The sequence below is a fragment of the Miscanthus floridulus genome, chromosome 7 (genome assembly GCF_019320115.1).
Source record: "Miscanthus floridulus cultivar M001 chromosome 7, ASM1932011v1, whole genome shotgun sequence".
NCBI lineage: Eukaryota > Viridiplantae > Streptophyta > Magnoliopsida > Poales > Poaceae > Miscanthus > Miscanthus floridulus.
The window spans coordinates 85,120,214-85,145,369 of NC_089586.1; the positions used below are offsets into that span (position 1 = coordinate 85,120,214).

At 42.7% G+C, this 25,156-nt stretch overlaps 2 protein-coding genes across 2 annotated transcripts; one reads left to right on the forward strand and one right to left on the reverse strand.

Annotated features, from left to right (window-relative positions):
- Positions 1 to 445: 445 nt before the first annotated feature.
- LOC136465784 (vegetative cell wall protein gp1-like) lies at positions 446 to 1,240 on the reverse strand. The gene has a single exon (XM_066464388.1). The coding sequence runs from the start codon at positions 1,238 to 1,240 to the stop codon at positions 446 to 448; it is 795 nt and encodes a 264-aa protein (XP_066320485.1).
- Positions 1,241 to 20,937: 19,697 nt separating this feature from the next.
- Positions 20,938 to 24,040, forward strand: LOC136463648 (2-hydroxy-palmitic acid dioxygenase MPO1-like). The gene is made up of 4 exons (XM_066462620.1): positions 20,938 to 21,359; positions 23,305 to 23,367; positions 23,462 to 23,533; positions 23,625 to 24,040. Exons 1-4 carry the CDS (start codon positions 21,045 to 21,047, stop codon positions 23,739 to 23,741), a joined length of 567 nt encoding a protein of 188 aa, XP_066318717.1. The 5' UTR covers positions 20,938 to 21,044; the 3' UTR covers positions 23,742 to 24,040.
- The last annotated feature ends 1,116 nt before the right edge of the window (positions 24,041 to 25,156 follow it).

The window sequence follows — 25,156 nt, forward strand, 5'->3', positions numbered from 1 at the left end:
ACATCGCCGTCTGCAGGTCCTGCGGGCGGTGGATCTCGACATCCACCCTGAGGTGCTCCGGTAATCCGCCGACAAAAAGCTCAGCACGCTGGCGCGTAGAGACGTCCGGTGCGTGACAGGCGAGCGCTTGGAAGCGATCGGCGAACTCCTGGACGGTCGTGGCGAAAGGCAGCCGCCCGAGCTCCGCCAGCCGACTGCCCTGTAGCGGTGGCCCAAAGCGAAGGCGACATAAGTCGCGGAAACGCTCCCACGTCGACATGCCTTCGTCCTACTCCAAGGCGTAGTACCAGGTCTGTGCGCCCCCGCGGAGATGGTAGGACGCAAGCCAGGTACGGTTGGTCGCCGGCGTGCGCTGTCCGCGAAAGAACTGGTCGCACTGGTTCAACCAATTAAGCGGATCAACGGTGCCGTCGTATGTTGGGAACTCGAGCTTGTAGAACTTGGCCTACGGATCATAGCTGAACGGCGGCTGGCTACCCTGGCTGCCATAGTTGGATGCGCCGAATGGCGGCTGGCCACCATCGTTTGGGAGGCCCCCGTAGACAGGCCCCCCTCCATACGCGTCCAGAACTGGCGCCGATGAAGGGTGGGACGATGGCATGCTGCTGCCGTGGAACAGCAGCCTGTCGGTGTCACCATAGAGGACCCCCGGGGCTAGAGCACCCCCATAGGAGGACCCGACGCCGGTGGAGGACGGTGGTGGTGGAAGCCATGGCCGCGTCGTGGAAGATGAATAGGCCGGCGGTGGCGCGACCAGCCAGGGCGGCAGCGGGGACGGGGAGTGCGGGAACTGAATGTGTTGGATCGGCACCCCACCCGATGGGTTCGGCACGGACGGCCGTGGCGATGGACCATGCACTTCGGGCGGCATGCCGTACTGGGGCGCCATCCCTGACGTAGCGATTGCGGGGGACGACGGCGACGGCGGCAGTTGATGCTGCGGCGGCCGTGGCGGGAGTTGCGGTTGGGGAGACTGCACGTGATTTGATCCTCCCAGGAAGGCGCGGATCTCACCCACCGCGCGGCCCAGCTCGAGGATGGCCTGCGTGACTTCCGCGGGGCTGAGGACGGCCGGTCCGCCGGTGGCAGCGGGCGCCCCTGCGGAGCCTAGCGGCATCGGTGACGATGGGATCATGGCGCTGGTGGTAGGGATGGACAGCGGCACGGAGGTGGACGGCAGCGGAGCGGAGGTGGAGGCCACGATCAGTGGCGTGGAAGAGGTGGGCAGAGGGAGTGACATCGAACCAGAGATCTCTGATACCAGGTTGATAGGCAGCAGCTCTCTGTGCCTTGTCGATCGTAGATTGTAGCTGTGAGAGATCGGTAGACGGGGCTTGAACGTCGTACGGCGGCGAGGCGCCGTGGTCGCACGATGAGAGAGAGAGGTGACGGCTAGGGTTAGGGTTTTAGAACTCCCGGCTCCCTGAGGGAAGCCGAGTAATGGGATTACTCTTTGCTTAATTGTCCAAGTGTCTTACAATTGATATTTATAGCTAATAGAAATAACTGAAATAATACTATGGGCCTTTAGGCCCCTAACCCCCCTGCGGCTGCTATCAGCCACTAATGGGCCTCCTCCGGCTGTAGGCTAAGCCGGTCATAACAGCTTACTGCTTAACTAGTATAACCCGCGCCCTATCACGCGTGACGACAAACGACCATGTTTAGGTTTATACACGTAGGGTTCATATGTTGTACATGCACCGGTGTACATTAGGTGCACTACATATCTGGATGTACTCAGGTTTTTGGCAGGACAATTCAGACAGAGGTACTGGTTCAAACACAGGACAATGTGACATAAGTACGACTGCAGACAAACTCTAGTCCGGAAGGTAATCGCTCTGTTTATTTGGGCTGGTTTGGTTTATAAACCATGACTAAAAGTATTATTGACTGGTTTAATGTGAAAGAAAAATATTGTTCGTTGGCTGATAAGCCATAGCTTGTAAGCCAGATATGAGCAAGCGATCAGGCTGAATGTCAGTATGTGTTTTTTCCTTAGGGCATCAGGTGGAAACCGTAATGAAGGCCTACAAGAGTAGCACAGTGGATATGGTCCGCCGATTCTGGAGATACCAACACGCATCCTCCATACGTTGCAAAATGTTGCGGTAGATATGGTGCCGCCCAGCGTAGACTGCTGAAAGAAACAAAAACCATATGAGAGAAAGTGCCTTATCTCGCCTTTTATGTGTGGATTCCCCACTAACACGAAAGTGGGCAAACTACTGCATTTTTTTTTTTTTGGGTTTGCTGCAGATATTAATAGGGACATGTAAACTGTAAACAATAAAAGCTGCCCCAAATAGCATGTGAACCAATTGCCGCTACCTGGCAATAGGTCAACTGGGAATATAAAATATCACACCTAATTACTTAACTCGATTGAGGGACTATTAAAGCAGTCAGGACAAAGGGGCACTGAAGCGCGCTGAGGACAAAAGGGCTTTGTTGATTTTGCTCAGTAATGAGGCATAACATAGGCATATGTAAATAATGGCAAGAAGTTTCTTGACAACCTCCAGCTATAGACACGTACACCATATTCAATGATGTAGGTCGTACCCAGGGGCAGCTAAAAGTAGGATGAGACTAGGGGCTGTTTGGTTCTTTAGTTGTTCTTAAAATTTATATTATATCAAATGTTTAGATACTAATAAGGAGCATTAAATATAGATTAATTACATAGATGGAGGTTAATTTCCGATATGATTTTTTAAGCCTAATTAATCTATTATTAGCACATATTTACTGTAGCACCTCGTTGTTAAATCATGGACTAATTAGGCTTAAAAAATTCGTCTCACAAATTAGTCGTAAGTTATGCAATTAGTTTCATAATTAGTCTATATTTAATACTCCATACATGTGTCCAAACATTAGATGTAACAGGAATTTTAGGAGTTCTTGTAGGAACCAAACAGCCCCATGAGAGATGAACATGGTGTAGCTGACACTGAAACACCATTCCAGTTTCTTTCTTGTACAAAGCAGTGTGCTTCTAATTTCTACAATACTATGTTAGCAAATTTATATGGCAGGGACGTTGAGACAGGGTAATTGTAAGCCATTTTATAACCTAATAGTCCTTACAGCCAGCAAAGTTCAAACTGAGACTATTGATTTAGGGACTTATTTTATATAGATTTTTTGGCAAATATGTTGGAAATAAGCAATTTATTAGAGACTGTAAATCCAACCTATTAGATTAAACAAGATCAAGTTGGAACGCACCGGCTAACTAAAGAACAAAACTGCGCAAAGAGGGATTTCCTAGGTACAGCGTGGTTGGAAATTGTATTTTATAGTTAAGATCTTTCAATATTACCTCTGAAGAATATGATAAAATGTTAAAATGTAGTTCACAAAATATTAGCTCAGTATAGTATAGTACCCAAATTTCTAAAAGTATGACACAACAGTTGTGTCAGGTGCAGCGCTCTGAGGAACAGAGTGGCATCACTCAATTTGTTAAACCAAAACCCACTCAATTTGGTAAGCCCTTGTTTAGTTGTAGGAATTTGGATTTTGGGGCTACTGTAGCACGTTCGTTTTTATTTGGCAAATAGTGTTCAAATATGGACTAATTAGGCTCAAAACGTTCGTCTCGCAATTTCCCACCAAACTGTGCAATTAGTTTTTCTTTTCGTCTACATTTAATGCTCTATGCACGGGCCGCAAACATTCGATGTGACAAGTACTGTAGCAACTTTTTGGAATTTGGATTCCACCTAAACAAGGGCTAAGTAAAGAAAACTATGTATCCCTTTTCGCTGGGTTGGCAACTAAAGGCTAATTGTCATCACAAATGGGCTCCAGGAGGAACTAACTGTGGAGTTACAACCCTGTGCATCTTGTATGTGTGGCAAGATCAGTGGTAAAGCTCAGAAAATGTACAATTTTAGTGAACACCTTCAATAAAAACACTAAAGTAGCAGCACAAAATAGGAAAATGTGCGAGTTGTAGCAGTTGCTTAATGTGTACCTATTTTTGGAGTTGGAAGCGAAGAAGGCTTGCGGATATCATCGTTCGGCAGATTCTTGGAGCCAGCACTCTGAGTATGGCATATAGACGCGCGTAGGTGGGGATAACAGTAGGTGTCCATTTTTTCTGAATTTGTATTATGGTGTTCCTGCAGCATGAAGTAATATATAAAAGTGAATTGCTTAGATAAATGTGAAAAATGAATTGGAATTGTAGTAAGTGCAGGTGCTGATGCGAATTGAAATTCGCTCTATAGAGCAAGACGCAGTTCACAGAGAATAGAGAAGTGAGTACAGAGAAAAGTATGTATAAAAGGGAAGCCTTATAATATTCTTGAATTGTGTACAGTCAAAAGTTAGATAAGAGGAGTGTAAAAATGGACACTAACCAAAGCTGCCTATAAACGGTTGGAAGGATAAGTTGATGATGATAATGCCCAAAGCACAGAAGCATCAATCTTAAACTACACAAAGCATATGAAGCATCATGTAGCAGTAAACTAAAAAGGCAAAATTACGTAGAACAACCAGTGACTGCTAATTGAATAATGGATGTGCTCCCATACCTCTTGTCTGTTGTTTGGTTGTTCAGACACTTGTCGGTCCGCAGGAACTTGTGGCACACTACAGAATCATATCCTGCACTTGGAGCACCTTGAGTCTAGAAAAGAAACAGGAAGAAATAGAACCTATAAGCATTACCACAGAAAGAATAGGCTGTGCTCCCATACCTCCTGTCTGTTGTTTGGTTGTTCAGACACTTGTCGGTCCGCAGGAACTTGTGGCACACTACAGAATCATATCCTACACTTGGAGCACCTTGAATCTAGAAAAGAAACAGTAAGAAATAGAACCTATAAGAGCATTACCATAGAAAGAATAGGCACATGCAGAGTTTTGCCAGTGAATGGCCTAGATGGTGAATGCTAATTTATACTAATATGATCCGGGTGCTTCAACTTGGGGGCACAAAAAAATTTCAGTAGAGACAAACAGTTGACTGAATTTGGACTTGCATTCTTTCACTTTTGCTTATGTAAGAACATTCAATTCGAAATCACAACGATTGCGTATGGAAAAACATTAAATCAGCACTATGGAGTATGGAAGAACATTGAACTCAAAACCACATAATCAAATTGGTTGAAGCATACCACACTTCTCACATTTTTTCTGCATGTACGCTTCTGCACGGCGCAACGGCAACATTGCCGCCACTGAATTCTATATATTTGCATTTATTATGCGCATAATTTAGCCAAAATGAATGCACTCAACAACTAAGTCTGACAGAAATCGATTTATCTTTGTAACCTGCACACAGATCCAATCAACTTGAACCTAACTATAAACTGTGTGAAGGCATAGTCATATGTCTGCAATACAGAACAGACCTGACATGGACAAAGGCAACGACAAATATAAGTGAATTCAATTGCAAAAGGCAATCTGGTTTTCTCCACAAACCAGGGAAAAATAACATGCACCACAAACTATCCTTACAAATTCTAAGATTTGTTACAATAAAAATAAGTGAACGTTGTTCTTAGATGGACACTATATATTACACAGGAGAAAAGAAGCATCTATATTTTTCGTAGCACTATAGGAAGGTATGAGCAGGAAGAACAAAATGATAGCCGGCACAGCAATAGCTCACCCACGTTGGTCAGATTCTATTAAACAAAGAACACGTCCATGTATATCAAACACAACCAGTATGGAAATAATTCTGTTCCATTGATTCTGTTACTACTAACTGATACTATTAGGACACGAAGGAGTACGGATCACAGGGGAAACTCAATCAAAAAGGATAAAACAAACCTTCTTCTCCTTTTCAAGAATCTCCCTAGTAGGGTGATGAGCAGTAGTAACACACGGATTCTGGAAATAATCAGTCAAGAGGTTAACAACAATCAATATTTGATCGTAACACTAAGTGCCATAACAAATTCATCGCATTAGTAGTATTATACCTTGAAATCACTACCTGAGTATCCTCCTGTCAAGTTAGCTATATCTTTTAGATCAATGGCCCTTTTCGCTTGTCTTATGAGCCGTACTATTTCAGCGAACGAACAGTGTTTTTCTCTCACAACAAATCAGCGAACAGTACTTTCAGCCATGGCTTTTCAGCAAAGCGAATAGGGCCACATGTCATCAGCCAAATCTTCCTTGGATAGCATTACACAAAGAATTTTTGTCATATTCGATGGATCTGGCAAATTCACCATGAACATAGAGAAACCATTGCCCTGTAAGACTGAGGTCAATAAACTACTGACTGATGTTGGATTAGGCTATAAATAAATAAACAATAAATCACCTCCTCACAAGGCCGCCTAACAACAGCCTCATCAAGATCAAATGGCCTGTTAGATGCGGCGAGTACTAATACACGTTCTTTCTCCTTTGTCGTCAAACCATCCAGTTCACAATAACTCATTTTTTCATCTTACGCGCATGGCTCCATGTTCTCCAGTGTTCTCTCGCCTTCCCAACATGCCATTAATATAAAAAAAAGGAGAGGATGAATGAGCAGGACAGTATGTATCAATATGAGATTCACAACAAACTATAGATATGGTGTCCTGGTACAACTGAAGTAAACAGAAAATGTTCATGGATCACCACACTACTATAACTTACCTCATGCACAAAAATTACACTTGGAGCGATTTTACTTTCCAGTGGAAACACTGTTGGCACGAAAATGTGTCGACACACGGCAAGCTGGAAGGATCTGCTTAGGATGAGCCCGGAGATCCGCTTGGCTTCAACGCATGATTAACCGATCCTGCGAATTCTTCCCGAGGCGTGACAGTCAATTTGACCTGCAATTGACAAGGAGAGAAAGTTTATCAGTAATTTAAGGTGGAACATGCCGATCTTTGCCCAGACAGTTCCAAGTGTGCCGCTTCGGGAGCAGCCAGACGAAAAAATCGACTAAATAGCCGATACACACAGAAATCGGCTGTTACGGACAGTAAAGCTTATGGATCGTGATTGATTTTATGTTGGTAAATACAATGTCCGCAGATGTAAATGAGATCATCAGCTAGGTGGATATTACCAGTGTGAATCGTTGAGCCGATGAATCTAATCAAGAAAGGATATAACATGCAAACGAATCGACTGTCTAATACAAATGGACCTACAAACGCTCTGAATCTAATTTGTTACCATTAACAGTGAGGTTCGACCAGATCGATGGCAGCTATGATGATAACAACAAACTAAAACCGAAGAATCCGTAAAACCATCTATACTTCGACAGGCTTTCCAAAAGACGTGCTATACGTGAAGGCTCAAACGAATCGGTTGAAATAGCTAATTCAGATGAAAAGAGACTACAGCGTGTGAACAATCGACTATTTCACATGGACAAACCCACGGACTCATCAGACTTAACCTACTATCTCTAACAGTGGGGTTCGATCGGATCGATGCAGCCGTGATAAAGACAACAAATCAAACATTTAAAGTGTACAGATCTATTCACACTTAACAGAATCATAGACGCACACTGTAGACGTTAAAGCATAGGCCATCCGCTATTTAGTCGATGCAAGCATAGCAAACAGTTAAGGTCACGCCTGATCGAGAACAAACCTACCACCTAACATCCTCTGATCTACAATGCCATCAGTGGGGATCGACCGGATCGTTGCAGTCATAATAGCGAACTATAGACCAGATTCAACTAGCCAGCAAACTTCTTCAAGATCATAAGTGCCTTAATCGCATACTATGCATGATCAAGATCGAAATAGAATAGCCGATGAAATATAACCCATCGCTCAAAGTAAGAAAAACATCATGTTGTAATAAAGCAAATGACGGACTAAAAGGATATGAGGCCGATCTAGATCGATCTTGATCGGGTAGATTGATGTTGCTGCAAACTAATAGAAATAAGTACATCAGCAAGATCAGTACTTAATGAATCTACTCGAATGATGCCACCCTTAGGTAGAGCCGATAACTTGACCTTAATCTAGTTCGAGCAGTGGAGGTCGACCGGATCGATGCAGCCGTACTTGAACTAGATAAGAGTCGATAACTAGCTTACACTAGAGTTCACGGTGGAGGTCGACCGGATCGATACAGCCGTACAAACGGAAGTATAAGCCATGACGGTACTTACAGACAAGCCGGAGGTCGGCTGGACCGATGCAGCCCTGCTTGTTGAAGAACTCGTCGGGATCTACTCTACTCCTACTCCTAAGGGTTGGCACGGAGCAAAAAAAATAAATTGTATTTGATTGATTGGATGTTCTTTTACAATAGTCAGGGTCCAATATTTATACCCGGAATCTAAGCATGAAACCTACTTACGCATGACTCATTACAATCTTTGGCATAAGAGAAAAACATTCCTATTTTAAGATAACTTGGACCATAATCTTTTTCTTTTTGTAGAGTCTGACATGTTTCTCTTGACGCCAACCGTAGCTTTTGTCATTATCTACTGGCGTCACCTGAAGAGAGCTGATTTTAGTGTTGTATTTGAATCAGCTGATATCAACTTTTATAGAATCGATTCCTTGATGACATGATCTTGAGAGCTTCGAGTTCCCATATTCTTCTTCCTAAATTTTAGTGTAAACACATGCCCCCTAATTTTGGGATAAAAGTAATTTTATTCCAAAATTTCCATGCCTGTGCCTCTGATAGGTTTATAGTCACGGGTAGAGAATCTTGATCTAGGATCTACTGTCTGTCATCATCTTTGCCAGTTTATAAGGCCATGCTTCAAAACTTTACGAGAGCATCATTGCTTCATGGATGCTTGGATTCATCTTTCTAGGCCGACGACATAGTGAACAAAGTGTTCTCTAGCCTTTAGCTTGTAATAGGTGACACTAGCAAATAATCTCTTCGTTTTAAGTGGCTTTTCTTTTGCCTCGTACTTTATGTTCCATGCATCAATTTATTCATGTTTGTTTTGCTCTTATAGGCGATACATATCGTACCGGCTTTTCCCCCTTCGGGTTTATTTTTGAACTAGAGGCGACACCCTTCTGGTATCGGCTATTAGAGCCGATGATCGAACAAATCAGCTGTCACGTATTAACCCAAATGCTAGGATAATATTTCTTAGATATTTTCCATTGATTGCTCTATCAAACTCTTCTTCTCCTCCTAGTGTTTCTAAAATATAAGCATTACCAGACGCACAACGTTTAATCCGATAAGGTCCTTCCCAATTAGGCAACCATTTGACGAACTTACTGTCCTTTGATCCGATCGGTAATTTTACTTTCCAGACTAAGTCTCCTTCAGAAAATTGTTTGCCCTTGACCTTTTTATTGTAATTATTTGGAGATTCTCAGTTTATTGGCTTCGATATTCTCAAGAGCATGTAGCTAATGGCAACTCAAGTCCTCTAAGTCATCTATCATAAGATTCTTGTAGACTTTGGCTGACAAATTATTTTGCAATGTGACACGTCTTGATCCAGTTTGAATTTCCCAAGGAAAGACTGCATTATGACCATACACAAGTTCATAAGGTGATGTTTTAATCGATCCATGATAGGCCATCCTATATGCCTATAGTGCCTCATTAAGCGTTGAATGCCACTTCCTTGACTGCTCCTCAATCTTATTCTTGATCAGCTTAATCATAACCTGATTGGACGCCTCTGCCTAGCCATTAGCCTGAGCATAGTAAGGAGAAGAATTTAGCAACTTTATTCCTATACTGGCAACAAAATCTCTAAACTCTTCTGATGTGAACATTGTCCATTGATCGGTAGTGATAGTTTGAGGAATCCCAAAACGGTGCACAATATGCTCCTTGACAAAGTCAACCATGTTCTTTTAGATTACCGTCCTCAAAAGAATTGCCTCAACCCACTTAGTGAAGTAATCTGTTGCTACAAATATGAACTTATGTCCTTTACTTGAAGGAGGGAAAATCTGGCCAATTATATCAATTCCCCAACCTCGAAACGGTCATGGTTTGATTATTGGATTCATAGTCGATGCGGGTGATTTCTGCACATTACTAAAATGTTGACAGTCTTGGCACCCCTTATAATATTCAAAACTGTCTTTCAATATTGTTGGCCAGAAATATCCAGTCCTACGAATAATCCATTTCATCTTATAAGCCGATTGATGAGCTCCACATATCCCTTCATGCACTTCGCCCATCAACACCTTAGTCTCTTCTTGATTCAAGCACGTAAGCAGCACCCCATCAACTATTTTGTAATATAGTTAATCATCTAGTACAACATACTTAGTTGATTTATATCTTAACTTCCTGGTAACCTTCTATGATGGATTCCTAAGGCAACCGGCTATTTCAATTCTCCAATCATTATTCAAGGTCTCGCTACTTAAGATCTCTTAAAACACTCGATAACCTGACGCACTCTGAACTAAACGATTAGCCTCTTGATTCTGTGCTCTCGGGATATGTTGAAGAGAGACATGAGGAAATTCCTTGAGCAACCTTTGGCACTCATCATAATATCCCCTCAGAGCATCTTCTTTGCACTCATATAGGCCGACCAACTGATTAATAATTAACTACGAATCTCCAAATACTTCAATTGTTTCGGCCTTTACTTCATGAAGAAGTTAAAGCCCCTTAAGAATAGCTTCATATTCTGCCTGGTTGTTGGTAATCATTGGCTCAGTTGGAAAAGCAAACTCAAAACTTGAACCCCGAGGCGAAATAATAATAATACCAACGTCACCACCTTGCTTGCATGATGACCCATCAAAGAACAACGCCCAAGGTACCAGCTCTATGTAGCTAACACTTGGCTTATGATGTTGGGTGATAAAATCGGCTATTACTTGCCCTTTGACTGCTTCAGCCGATTCATATCTCAAGTCAAATTCTAACAACGCAAGAATCCACTTCCCCGTTCTTCCATTTAATATTGACATTGATAACATGTGCTTGATCATATCAGCTTTAGAAACAACTATACACTCAGCCTGTAACAAGTAATGTCATAACTTAGTGCAAGAGAAATATAAGCACAAGCATAACTCTTCGATGGGAGAATATCTTGTTTCTGGATCCAAAAGTCTTCTACTTAGATAGAAAACAACTTGTTCTTTTCCTTCAAACTCTTGCATCAAGGCCGATCCAATTGTTTGGTTATCGGCCGATATGTACAACTTAAAAGGCTTACCTTGCTAAAGAGGGACCAGCACAGGTGGCCATTTTATATATTCTTTTATCTCCTCGAATGCCTTTTGTTGTACGTCACCCCACTTGAATTCTTGATCATTTTTCAACTTCAACAAGAGAGAAAATGGTAGAACCTTTTTCGACAAATTTGAAATAAATCTCCTGATGAAATTAATCTTACCAAGCAAAGATTGTAACTCTGTTTTAGTAGTCGAGGGCACTACCTCATCAATTGCTTTCATGCTTTTTTGACCAATTTCGATTCCTCTCTCATGGACCATGAAACCCAAGAATTGTCTAGCTGATACTCCAAAGGCACACTTATTAGGATTTATCTTTAGACCATATTTTCTTGTGCACTCCAAAGTCTCCCACAAATCAGCTAGATGTTCTTTGTACCCTCTGGATTTTACCATCACATTGTCAATGTAAATTTCAACGATCCTGCTGATCAACTTATGAAAATATAATTCATTGCCATCTGATAAGTTGCACCAGCATTTTTCAAACCAAAGGTCATCACAACCCATTCAAATAAACCGATTACGCCAGGGCATCTAAAAGCTATTTTTGCTATGTCTTCCTCAACCATAAAAAATTAGTTATACCCTGCATTGTCGTCCATGAAACTAATAACCTTGTGCCCAGCTGCTACATCTACCAACATATCGACTATCGGCATCGGATAACCATCCATAGGTGTAGGTTTGTTCAGATCTCTGAAATTGATGCAAACTCTTAACTTCCTATTTTTCTTATACACAGGAACAACATTCGATATCTATTCTGCATATCGGCACGGTCGAATAAATTTTGCTTCTAGCAACCTCTTAGTCTCTTTTTTGATATCATCAAGAACGTTTGGATTGAATCTCCTTGGAGCTTGTTTAAACGGCCGATATCTAGGTTTGATTGACAACCGATGTTCAACAATCGATCGGTCTAGACCAGGCATCTCATAGTATTCCCAAGCAAAATAATCTTTAAATTCCTTTAATAAACCCACCAAGTCTTGCTTATACTCAGGATCCAACTTGGTACTTATATACATTGGCCTAGGCTTATCTTTAGAACCAATATCTATTTCTTCTAATTTATCGGCCGACGTAAAGCCATATCCTAGTTTACCATCTGTACCATCTATTGGATTATCCATTAAACTAAATTTTCAAAGCTGACTACTTGGATCGGCTGTTGGCTTTCATCACTGATTTTAATGAAGCCTCCTTCCCACAGCTTGCTAGAAAAACACTCAAAGTCTTCTAGCTCCCAAAATACTAGATCGGTTGTTGTGATACTCACAGATTCATCAGCGCGAACTAGCTCAACATCATCTCCATACCATTGAATTAAATATTGATGCATGGTTGATGGAACACTACAATTTGCATGAATCCAGTCACAACAGAGGAGTAAATTGTATTAACCTTTTCCATTGATGATGAAGAATGTGATGAGTAGAGTCTTACTCCCGATTGTCAGTTCAACGTTTATTGCCCTCCGGGTCTTAGACGCATTACCCCCAAAATCCTTAAGCATCATGTCGGTCTCAATCAAATCTCCTGGTCCCTTACCAAGTTTACGAAAAGTGGTGTAAGGCATAAGGTTGATAGAAGCACCTCCATCCACCAACATCTTATTCATCGGCTTCCCATCGACAAAACTTTTTACATATAAAGCCTTTAAGTGTCGATGCTTGACTGACTTATCGAATATAGCCTGTTGTATAACTGTCAACTTGGCAGTTATCTCCTCATACTCCAATTCATCAAAATCTAAGTAAACTTCTTGATCTACTAGAGCTCTAAATTCTAATGACAACAGAAAAGTCATTTGAATATTAGCCGATGGTTGCCCCCTATCGACTGTTTGCTTAGCACGCCACACTTAAGGTTTACCAGATGTCTAAGCCTGTTCTAGCTCTCTATTCCTTAGGCGTTGCACTCTTCTTTTCTGGCTTCTCGTCAAACCTCCTAGACACCATTGGCCTTCCTACCAAACATATTTTTCTTCATTACTCTCTTCTTTATAATCAGCCCAGTTTTAATCAACAACTCGCTTCCTAAGCCGATCATGAACACTTTTATTTTTTAAGCGTCGATCCATGTTATTATGATGATACTCATCTTGAGCATGGATGGATCGGCGGTTAGCTTGAGATTGCCTAAACTCCCAATATTGCTCGCTGCATTCCGGACAGTTATTTCTGGTAAGTAATTTCAAACCTTCGTTCCAGCAATGTCTAAAGAAAGGACAATTCCAATATGATTTAGTTTGCTTTCTATCATACCTCTCTTTTTTATGCTGATGCTAGTATTCTTGCTCTTCTAACCAACGCTGATAATCTTTTTCCTTCTATCGCTACTATTTATTCAACAAAATTTGAGATGTAACACATGACCTTGTCGCCCCATCCTTCAACGTCTCTCCCTGCTCATAGCGGCTCTTTTGTTGATCACGATGCCTTCTAATTTCTCTATATTCATCAACTGATATTTGCACCTTGGGATCGACTGTTCTAGTTTATCTTGATCTAATTGATGTTAGGACTTTAGCCTTTCCTTTGAGCAACCTAGCATCAACCATGTTCTGATCTCTAGGGAAAGGATTATCATCAACTTTCATCTTTCGAGGTGTATCAAATTTGAGCCTTCTTTGCTGAATAGCCCTCTGTATATGCTGCCAGAAAACTCTACACTCATTAGTAGAATGAGAAGTGGCGTTGTGAAATTTGCAGAACTTCTTATTCTTCAACTGATCGGGAGGCAACATAATATGATTGTCGGGCAACTTGATCTGTCCCTTTTTGAGCAAGAAATCGAAGAGCTTGTCCGATTTTGTGATGTCAAAGTCATAGCTCTCTTTGACTCCTCTTTCCCAAGGATTTGGCACCATTACTGTCTTACTCTAATTCCATTTGGCCATAGCAATCTCTTCTTCTTCGTCGTCCTCATAGTCGTCATCGACTGAATATGGATTATAGGCTTCGGCTATTGTGGTACTTTTCTAGAATCAGGTATCTCTGCGCATATTCTGGAATTGGATATTGAGCGCTGCCACTCATTGAGCCAACTATCCTAGCAGCTTCTCTCTCTATGTTGGCAACATTCCTTAAACGGCCAGAGTAGCAAGTTGATCATCGGTCAAGTTCAATGAGAAACACAAATTTCTTGTCTCTCGGAACCTCTAAAGAAACTCGATGCCCGATTCATTAGTTCTCTGCCTTATGGTCATCAGATCAGTAATTTTCTTTTCTCCAATCCCAATATAAAAATATGTATAAAACTTCTTCTCTAGGTTAGCCCAATTGGCAATGAAGTTAACTGGCAGTGATGAAAACCAAGTGAAGGCTGGCCCCGACAAAGACAAAAAGAAGAAACGAACTCGATGGGCCTCTTCAATGGATGCTTCGCCCAACTGTGTAAGATACCGACTGATATGTTTTATTGTGCTTGTGCTATCTTGGCCAGTGAACTTAGCAAACTCTGGGAGCCTGTAATTCGCCGGAAGAGCGACCAAATCATACCATTCTAGATATGGGCGTTTGTACGAGAAGGCCTGCCCTTTTGGCTTCAAACCGAACTGATTCTTCATCATCTCGGTCATTCTAAGCAACAACTCATTAGTATTTGAATTTGGATTACTCTGCAATTGCTGGCCCATCTATGGATTAAAATTTTGGGTACCTTGATACCTGGATTTGGAATTATGTGAAGGGTGTTGTAATCTGTGCCATAATGATACCCTTGTGGAATCTCTATCTGCTGGGTCCTTTGCTGGTTTGCTGCTTAAAATCTCTGGTTGTAGATGTTAGGATCTATATCTCTACAAATCCTTTGAACTGATGGTGCTATTTTTTGAGCCGACGATGGTATCTAGCCTGATTTGCCAAAATTGACCATTTAATTCCGAACTTGCTCCATCGGCTGTTGCACATGCTATTCTGACGATCTAGGATTATACTGTATCTGATTAGTAGTAGCACCCTAAACTTGCTCAGCTGAGCTCTGAACCACCTAGACATCATCATTACTAGCTGGTGCTGTTTCTAGATGGCTAGTACCGGCTTGATTAGTCCCCTGAGTTGGCGGATGTGGAATATTATAATAAACCAGCCCAACCTGATCAACTGCAAACCCATAAAACACCTCTTTCATGGTGTTGTGGAATGTGTTCAAGAAAACTTCATTATGATTTGACATGGCATCATGAACAGACTTGTTTACAGCCTCTAAGAAGAAATGCTTGTCTTTAGCTTCATCTGCATCTGTCTGCCCATGCAATAGAACTCTTGGTAGTGGATATTTCTGAACAATTGTATTATCACATGTCTTGGTGTAGGACAACAAATATTTGTTCTGAAATTCTTCTATAGCTTTGTTGATGACATTTTTATCTCCATCAAGTAGGTCTTCATAAGGCACCATAAGAATGTCATTGTTATTGTAAGCCACCATGATGATTGTGGGGTCCCACCGAGCGTGCCAAAATGTGATGTGTCGACACACGGCAAGCCGGAAGGATCTGCTTAGGATGAGCCCAGAGATCCGCTTGGCTTCAACGCAGGATTAACCGATCCTGTGCATTCCTTCCGAGGCGTGCCAGTCAATTGGACCTGTAATTGACAAGGAAAGAAAGTTTATCAGTAATTTAAGGTGGAACATGTCAGTCTTTGCCCAGTCAGTTCCAAGTGTGTCGCTTCGGGAGCAGCTAGACAAGAAAATCAACTAAATAGCCAATACACACAGAATTCGGCTGTTACGAACAGTAAAGCTTATGGATCGCGATTGATTTTATGTTGATAAATACAATGTCCACAGATGTAAATGAGATAATCAGCTAGATGGATATTACCAGTGTGAATCGTTGAGCCGATGAATCTAATCAAGAAAGGATATAACATGCAAACGAATCGACTATCTAATACAAATGGACCTACAAACGCTCTGAATCTAATCTGTTACCATCAACAGTGAGGTTCGACCGGATTAATGGCAGCTATGATGATAATAATAAACTAAAACCGAAGAATCCGTAAAACCATCTATACTTCGATAGGCTTTCCGAAAGATATGTTATACGTGAAGGCTCAAGCGAATCGGCCGAAATAGCCGATTCAGGTGAAAAGGGACTACAACATGTGAACAATCGACTATTTCACATGGACAAACCCACGGACTCATCAGACTTAACCTACTATCTCTAATAGTGGGGTTCGACTGGATCGATGCAGCCATGATAAAGACAACAAATCAAATATTTAAAGTGCACAGATCTATTCACGCTTAACAAAATCATGGACGCACACTGTAGGTGTTAAAGCATAGGCGATCGGCTATTTAGCCGATGTAGGCATAGCAAACAGTTAAGGTCATGCCTAATCGAGAACAAACCTACCAACTAACATCCTCCAATCTACAATGTCATTAGTGGGGATCGATCGGATCGTTGCAGCCATAATAGCGAACTATAGACCAGATTCAACTAGCCAGCAAACGTCTTCAAGATCATACGTGCCTTAACTGCGTACTATGCATGATCAAGATCGAAATAGAACAACCGATAAAACATAACCCGTCGCTCAAAGTAAGAAACATCGTGTTGTAATAAAGCAAACGACGGACCAAAATGATATGAGGCCGATCTAGATCGATCTTGACCGGGCAGATTGATGTTGCTGCAAACTAATAGCAATAAGAACATCAGCAAGATCAGTAACTTAATGAATCTACCCGAAGGACGCCACCCTTAGGTAGAGCCGATAACTTGACCTTAATCTAGTTCGAGCAGTGTAGATCGACCGGATCGATGCAGCCATACTTGAACTAGACAAGAGTCAATAACTAGCTTACACTAGAGTTCGCAGTGGGGGTCGACTGGATCGATGCAGCCGTACAAACGGAAGTATAAGCCATGACGGTACTTACAGACAAGCCGGAGGTCGGCCGGACCGATGCAGCCCGGCTTGTTGAAGAACTCGTCGGGATCTACTCTACTCCTACTCCTAAGGGTTGGCACGGAGCCAAAAAAAAGTAAATCGTATTTGATTGATTGGATGTTCTTTTACAATAGTCATGGTCCAATATTTATACCCGGAATCTAAGCATGAAACCTACTTATGCACGACTCATTACAATCTTTGGCATAAGAGAAAAACATTCCTATTTTAAGATAACTTAGACCCTAATCTTTCCCTTTTTGTAGAGTCCGACATGTTTCTCCTAACGTCAACCGTAGCTTTTGTCATTATCTGCTTGCGTCACCTGAAGAGAGTCGATTCCAGTGCTATATTTGAATCAGTTGATATCAACTTTTATGCAATCGATTTCTTGATGACATAATCTTGGGAGCTTCGAGTTCTCGTATTCTTCTTCCAAAATTTTGGTGTAAACAAACACAGATTTCAGAAAATTTTCTCCTTCACCAAGCCACTGAAAATAGGCAATTTAGATTCTATAATGCAGGTAAACTGCCCATAAAACAAAGGCTTATCCAATTGATAAGCACCTTTGAAGAGATGGTCAACATCGATATGTTTTATGAAATTAGCACCAGTCTCAGTTGCCACAGCTTTACCAAGCATTGTCTTCCCCATACCAGGTGGCCCAAACATTAAAATTCCTTGACATGGCTGGTATAAAATTGAATATAAACAACGCAAGTTAGCTTTCTATCAGGTAAAGGTAGTGTTCCATTGCTGGCGTAGCACTAAAAACAAAAAAAAATATTGCTATCATAAGAGCAGTCAACCATATCCAAAAACAGAAAGTAATCAGTGCTAAGTACCGTGCTGAAAAAAAAACACTTGCTATCTTTTTCAATCAAACATCATACTAGGCAGACTTTATTAGGCTCATCTGATACATACTAAAATGGATGTCTTCCACAAGATACCACAATGATGTGCTTCATGGTCAGTTTAACCTAATTTAGCAAGAATTGTATGACTCCTTGATAGGAGTAGTTGTTGTGATCTGAATATGACACTCCATCCATCTCTTTTGTTTTTAGGATATATTAGTACTTAATAGAAACTACCCATGTATCCCTATTTATGAAAGTTGATCCACACTATTTTTGAAATAAGGAACTCATTGAAAGGAAATAATGGAGGTATGCAGGCTATAATCTCACTCAGATATGGGTATAACTTAGTGTATCGAAGTAAAAAAACATCTAATTTTGTAGGACAATTATTTAATTCTTAAGCTACAGGTTTTATTAGACTCGCCGGAGTACCATATTCTAACATGAATCGATCTTTACATGCATATAAAATTGAATAAGACAACCAACAGGCACCGGCTCGAAGGCATAAATGAAGCAAATCGATCTTCGTATGCATCATAGCCAGTACGTACCTGGTTCAAGTCATTGTGTGGTCGCTGCACGGCTGCTCTGATCTACTGTGTCACTTGACCTGTGTCCATCGCCTCCATCCTCAGGAACCGTGGGGAAGAGATGAGGACAGGCATCTAGGGCTTCGTGAGCAGTGGAGGAGACGCAGACTGGTGGAAGCAAGCCAAATCGGGAGGCACCCGCAGCTGTGGCCGCTGGCGGTGCCTGCTGGAGCCGCGGCATGGCCGGGGCCGGCCCCCGCCGAGGCCGCCGCGTGCACCAAACTAGCGGCGGTGTCACATAGGCAGCACGCTGCGCGGTGAGGCAGTGACGCTAGGGCCCGACAGGCACGCCGCGACGCCGGGAGAGAGGGAGAGGGAGGGGGGAAGGGAAGACGGGGGCAGGAGCGGCAGAGGCGCCGCGGTGCGGGCGGGCGTCGGTGTCGGGGCGGCGGGTGTCGGGAACCATCGAGGAAGGGAACGATGCGGAGGGAGAAGCAGGAGCCGCGGTATATATTTGCTTCCCTGGATTCGGACGCAAAGCCGGAGAAGTAGAGGAGAAGCTAGAGAATCGCACGAGAATGAGGCGAAGCCGCTCCCAGCGGAATCTGCTCCAATAGATCTGGGCCATCGAACGGAAGATCGAACAAACACGAGAGTTTTCGGGGTGACATGGCGGGTGGTTCTGTGCGGGGACTCGTCGCATTCTGTGGGGTTAAATTAAACTCGTGATCGCCGATGGAATATGTACGTTTTCCCCAAATTAAAACAACACAAGCAGCAGGGTCATGGAATATGTCAACATGGCAATGCTTGGCTAAGTCGAAACTTGCATCTGGCACTGTAGCCATGCGAGACAAAGTCAAATGTTTGGCCTTTTATTTTCTTCCTCGTAAAAACACGCCCCCAAAGTTGACCGAACACTACTATCTGGTCTTGCATCGCTCTAGCTACGACGTGTGACTAAATAAAATAGCGTTTTCTTTTCTTCCTCGTCAAGTCGCGCTAGCGCCCCACAAAGTTGACATCATCACACTCTAGAACGACGTGTGACTATTTATCGTTTTGCATATAGCTCTATAAAAGGTGATTCTATTTTTTACAATGAAGTTTTTATTTACTTGTGAACATGGGGCCCTTGCATCACTCTAGAACGTTTAGTCCACAAATTGACCATAATACTAGAATATCAAATTGTTGCTACAACTTAATAAATCATGTCTTTTCTCTTAGGAGCCGTCTAGATCATTTCATTTTGGAGAAATTAGAATTTATTCAGTGGACTAGTCGTCTATTTAGCTTCAAATTTGTGGCGTACGTACAAACATTCGACATGGAGTACTATACGCCCCAAGTTTGAGGAACTAGAAAAAAAAAGGACTTGGTAAACCGCATCAAGAAACTAAGGACTTCATTAACCAGCTGCAACAATCATCAATAACTATGACGATCATTGTAGAAACCTAAAAGCACACATCACAACATAACAAAGCATATAGCACAGCTACGAGACTCTTTGTGAATTCAAAATCTAGGAATTCTTCTGAATTTTGGCTTATATTTTCAAAAGCTCTTCTTCAACAAGTATTCGGCTATAAAGAAGAGTGTTGGAGGTGCATTATATGTTGGGGAAACCCATTATCGTGTTCAGGACCCTATTACTAAGAAGACTAGGGATTCGCAAAATAATATTTGGGGTCCATAGTAAAGTTACATGGAGATATAAATGTTGATAATATTTTCTACAAATCTAGTTAAAATTGAGAAAGTTTGGCGGTCACGAATACCATAACGACACTTATTTTAGGATGACGGAGGGAGTAAGTACTAGCATCTAGAAATTTCTTATAAAAACTAGAACATCAAATGATTGCGTCACAAAATAAGAGTTCTCAACGAATAAGTTTTTTTTTAAATCCTGAATTCCTCTTGGTTTTAGTTTAGGGAGAAAAACTTTTGAATATTGTTTTGTAAACATCAGATAATCCACATAAAATTTGCAGATAATCCATATCGGTCGGATTTTGTCTATTCCATATCCTACCTAGCATCCGCACATAATCGGATTCGAATTATTCTTATCCATACAGATATCAAAAGTTCTTCGTATCCTCAAAATTCGGATTCACAACAGAGAATTATCTGCACCACTTGGCCCTCGCACAGCTCATACTGGTTCACCATCGCCCTGTTCCGCTGATGGTTTCTGCGGCTGATAAGACGGCTGATGTTGTTTTGTTTGAGAGAAAAATACTATACCATGACTGAGAAGTTCCAGAAAACTGGGTGAAAATGTTCATACTATCCTGTAGATGATTTGATACCATATGATTTATGAATCGTCATCATGACATCATCCGTCAAGGACTGTACCATCGACAGGGTCGGGTCACCATTTATTAGCGAGGCCAGCCCAACAACGCCCAAACAAACCCTCAATCAAACGTTAATATAAAACACATCAGGCCTTGCTTGCTGGTGTATCCCTCCAGCCCGCTGGAAGAAGAAGAAGAAAAAAGGGACCTGATACTGAGAGCAAGCAACCAACGGGGGAGAGCCATGGCGAAGCCTCGCGGCGGCGGCGGCCTCCTGGACTTAGAGGGGCACTACGCCTTCTACGGCGCCTACCACAGCAACCCCGTCAACGTGAGCATCCACGAGCTCTTCGTCTGGCCCATCTTCCTCACGGCGCTCATGCTCCTCCACCTCACCGCCCCCTCCGCGCACGCCGCCGGCATCGGCGCCGCGGTCTACGCGTCCTACTACTTCCTCCTCGACCGCCGCGCGGGCGCGCTCGCCGCCCTCCTCTGCTACCTCTGCTGGGCCGCCAGCGGCGCCCTCGCTGCCCGCCTCGGTTTCTCCGTTGGATGGAAGGTAAGGGGGGAAAAGCGACGCCCTTTCGCATCGATCCTTGACTTAGCTCGTCCTGTATCATGTCTTATGTGCTTGGATTTCTATAATCAGCTACAGTTAATAGCATTCCTCGAGTACCGGTGCCTTGATTTTGGTATCCACGGGGGAAAATTGGATTTCTGTAATCAGCTACAGTTAGTATCATTCCTCGAGTACCGGTGCCTTGATTAAGCGAAGATAGCAAAATTCGTCTGATTAATCGAAGATAGCAAAATTTCAGATGAGCTTCATCCGTATATTCGGTGATTCCTAGATGGTTATGTACTTGTAGTCGCCCCATAAGTACAGTTTGGGATTACACTCTGACACTTTTACTGGTGCAATAGGGATATTCGGATGACGCTGGTTACTGTAGTTCTTTTATGTTGACGAATTTTAGTCGATACAGTTCAGCTTTTATTGAGGCATTCACATGTGAACTTTTCATCCAGTTTTCCCCTTTAGTTCCTTTGAGGTGGGTGATACTGAAAGTGAAAGAGCTTGATCTCTCAGAGTTTCTCGATGTGTTTTTTTAATGTGCGATTGTGATCTAGCTCTGCTGTATGGATTTTCTTAGTTCATTTAGCGCTAGATATAGCCTATTGGTAATTTCATTTTCAAAAACTGCCCTCTTTTGTTGACCGAGTTTACCCAATATCCTATTGGAGCATCTATGTTTTAGTTTTGTTTGTGACTGAAGTAATGGTCAAATGAATGGCACGCAGATGACACATATGTCAATATGATGGTCAATATTGATCTGCTCTGCTCCGCTGTTTGATAGTAGTCTACGAGCACAATTGAATATCAATGCATTCATAAATAAGTTGATCATGTTGTGTGCAACTCTTTTCTTTAATAGAGAAGAATTAAGGGTGCGAGGATTGTTTGCTGGATGCTAACTAGATTTGGTAGCATCCTAACTGATGAGCTCTAGAAACCTGCTTTCCCATTTGTCAAAAGGGTTGTGGCCGTCTCCCAATGCTAACTTCAAGTTACTGGCATAGCATGGGTTCTTTTGCTGATGTGCAAAGGTCTGGACAGATAATATGTTTCATTGTGACATAGGACAGAATCTTCGGTAGGACTTATTGCTGTTGCTGCTGATTTGTAGGGCTGATTTGTTGCGAGAGAGAAACACTGTTCCATGGCTGAAAAAGTAGGGCTGATTCTGTCTTATAAGCTCAAGCGAACAGAGTACTGGATAACTTATTTTTAGTTTACTGTTGTCCTTCAAAAAAATCATCCCAGAAGATGAAACTATCGGTTACTTGGCTCTCACTGTCATACCTTGGGCTCACAAAGAGCTTATTTTTTCATACTTTGTAGCAAAGAAATATTTGGTTCTGTGAGGGGACCATCTACAGATTGCCATACAGTACAAAATCGGCAGACTTATAAATATCTGCTTTTTTTTTATATGACAGTCCTTCTATTAAGCATTTAAGATTGTTGTAACCACAAAAAGGCACATTGCACTTTGCTTCTTCCGCTCTAATTCTGCACCATTAGTGATCATTATTGATGCTTCTGACAAACTAATTGCCTGTATTTAGTTACTTACCTGCATCAATAAGAAGGCATTTAGCACACCTGTGCTAAACAGTGTTTGAATAAACTAATTATTGAGTCTGCTTGTCACAAGTTGATAGCTCCTTTAAACTAATAAGTCGATATAACTTAGATATTTCAGAAGCTAGACCATGCAGGTGACTTGCACACTGGCACTCTTTCGTAACAACACAATTTATAAATCTGGCAGCATTGTACCTTTGCTTTGTTCTTAAATGCCTAGAGCAAAAAGATGAAATAACTATAGAAACCTCTTGTTGCCTGTATTTCATATTTTCAGTGTGAACTGAGGTAGTTGCAAGGCGCTTCTTTGGTTTCTGGTTCAATCATTAACTCTTACATTTTTTTATTAAAGGTTGTATTGGTGGCTCAGTTGGTCTGTTGGACTATGCAATTCATTGGTCATGGAGTTTTCGAGGTCTGTCTGTCATTCTATTTGGTTTTGGCTCTAGTTATTTTGTAATCACACATTCACACCCATAGATTACTTGTAAATCTTATTGTCCTTGCAGAAGCGAGCGCCTGCTCTCCTTGACAATCTTGTCCAGGCTTTCCTGATGGCACCATTCTTTGTGCTGCTAGAGGTAAACTTTTGCATTGCCGTGGTTTGTTGGCAACATTGCTGCTTCGCTGGATGGATAACATGACCACTCATGATAATCTTGTTTGTTTCAGATTCTTCACACATTTGGTGGGTACGAACCGTATCCTGGCTTCCATGACAAGGTGAACAAGTTGATTGAGGAAGCCCGGAAGGAATGGGAGGACAAGAAATCAAAGAAGTCCTCATGAGATATGTGTGAATTAACATCTCTGAACTGTTGAGGTCTGCCTGCTCGAGATGAACCTGCTGGATTGGATGAATCAGTTGCAAGGATGGTTACTGAATACCGATACTGTTTATGTTGTATAAGATGATGTGTACTATGTTGTCTGCTGTTTTTCTATATATTATACTGGTGATAAACCGAGGTAAATAACAATTTACATATGTATATATGTACTGGTGTGATTGTCTTGCTAGGACCCTTGTTTCTTGAGATATTTACCTGTATAGCTACGCCTTCAAAAAAAAATACGTTGTTCTTCTATGGTCTCTTTTTTTTTTTTTTGAACTTACATGTATGGCTCGAAAACGAAAATATCTTACTTCCATGGCCTTCCGTCCGATTCAGCCTTTTGACGGTGTTAAGTGCAAGATAAAATGACCATTTTACTCCTGGCGGTAAAAAGGGAGTACATGAATTTAGCTAGAGCTAGTTTTGGTTTGGCACGCAAATTCTAATATATTAAGGCAGTTTGGTTTGGCCGCCTCCTAGCGCGTCCACGTCGCCCTGAATTTCCCTGAACGTCCGATCTCTCGTTCGACGGCCCAGATCGCTCGAAGCGGATTCTCGCCTGCACCCGCTTCTCCTGCTTCTGGTTAGCTTCTCTGGTTTCTCCTCTGCTTCTCCCGCTTCTCGTCAGAATCTGGACAGTCAAATATATACAGCAGCTTTAGCTTCGCGTTCCAGATTCTTCTTCTCACCCCTCCTCTCTCTCTCTCTTCGCTCTCTCTCTCCCTCGTTCTCCCGACGCTATGGGCGACGGCGCGGCGGCGAGCGGCTGGTCCGTGCTCCTCCTCCACCTCCGCCTCCTCCCTCCCTCCCTCCCTCCCTCCCTCTCCTGCCTCTCATCTCCGTTTCTCCCTCCCCTTCTCGCTCTCCTTCCCTCCTGATGCGGCAGCGGGTGGCGCGGGCGGCGGCCGGCTCCCGCGCGCGGCTGGCACGAGACGGCGCTTCGGCACCTCCGCCGCTCCCTCCCCCACCTTCGCAGTCCTCTCTTTCTCTCTCCCGACGACCGCGGCCGCGTCTGCCCCGAGGAAACCCTAGCTTCCAGTCTTCATCTCTTCCCCTCTCTCTCTCCCTCTCCTTCAGGAACGGACCTAGACGCAACACGGCCGGCGCGGTGGCGTGGCCTCTCTCTCCCCAAGACGCGTGACGGCCACGGTGGGCTCGGATCTGACTGGCGACGATCCCCGGTGTGCGCTGCGCCGCCGCAGCTGGCTCCGACGGTTGTGACCGTGGTGCCCCCTCTGTTGCATTCGTTTCTTGGCGTCTCCCAGGTGAAGCAAGACCATCCCTCTCCTCTGTATTGATCCCATTGCAATCTCCTCTATGTGCCTCTTCTGGATTATAAGTGTGCGACTATGGTGCTGTTTTATTTAT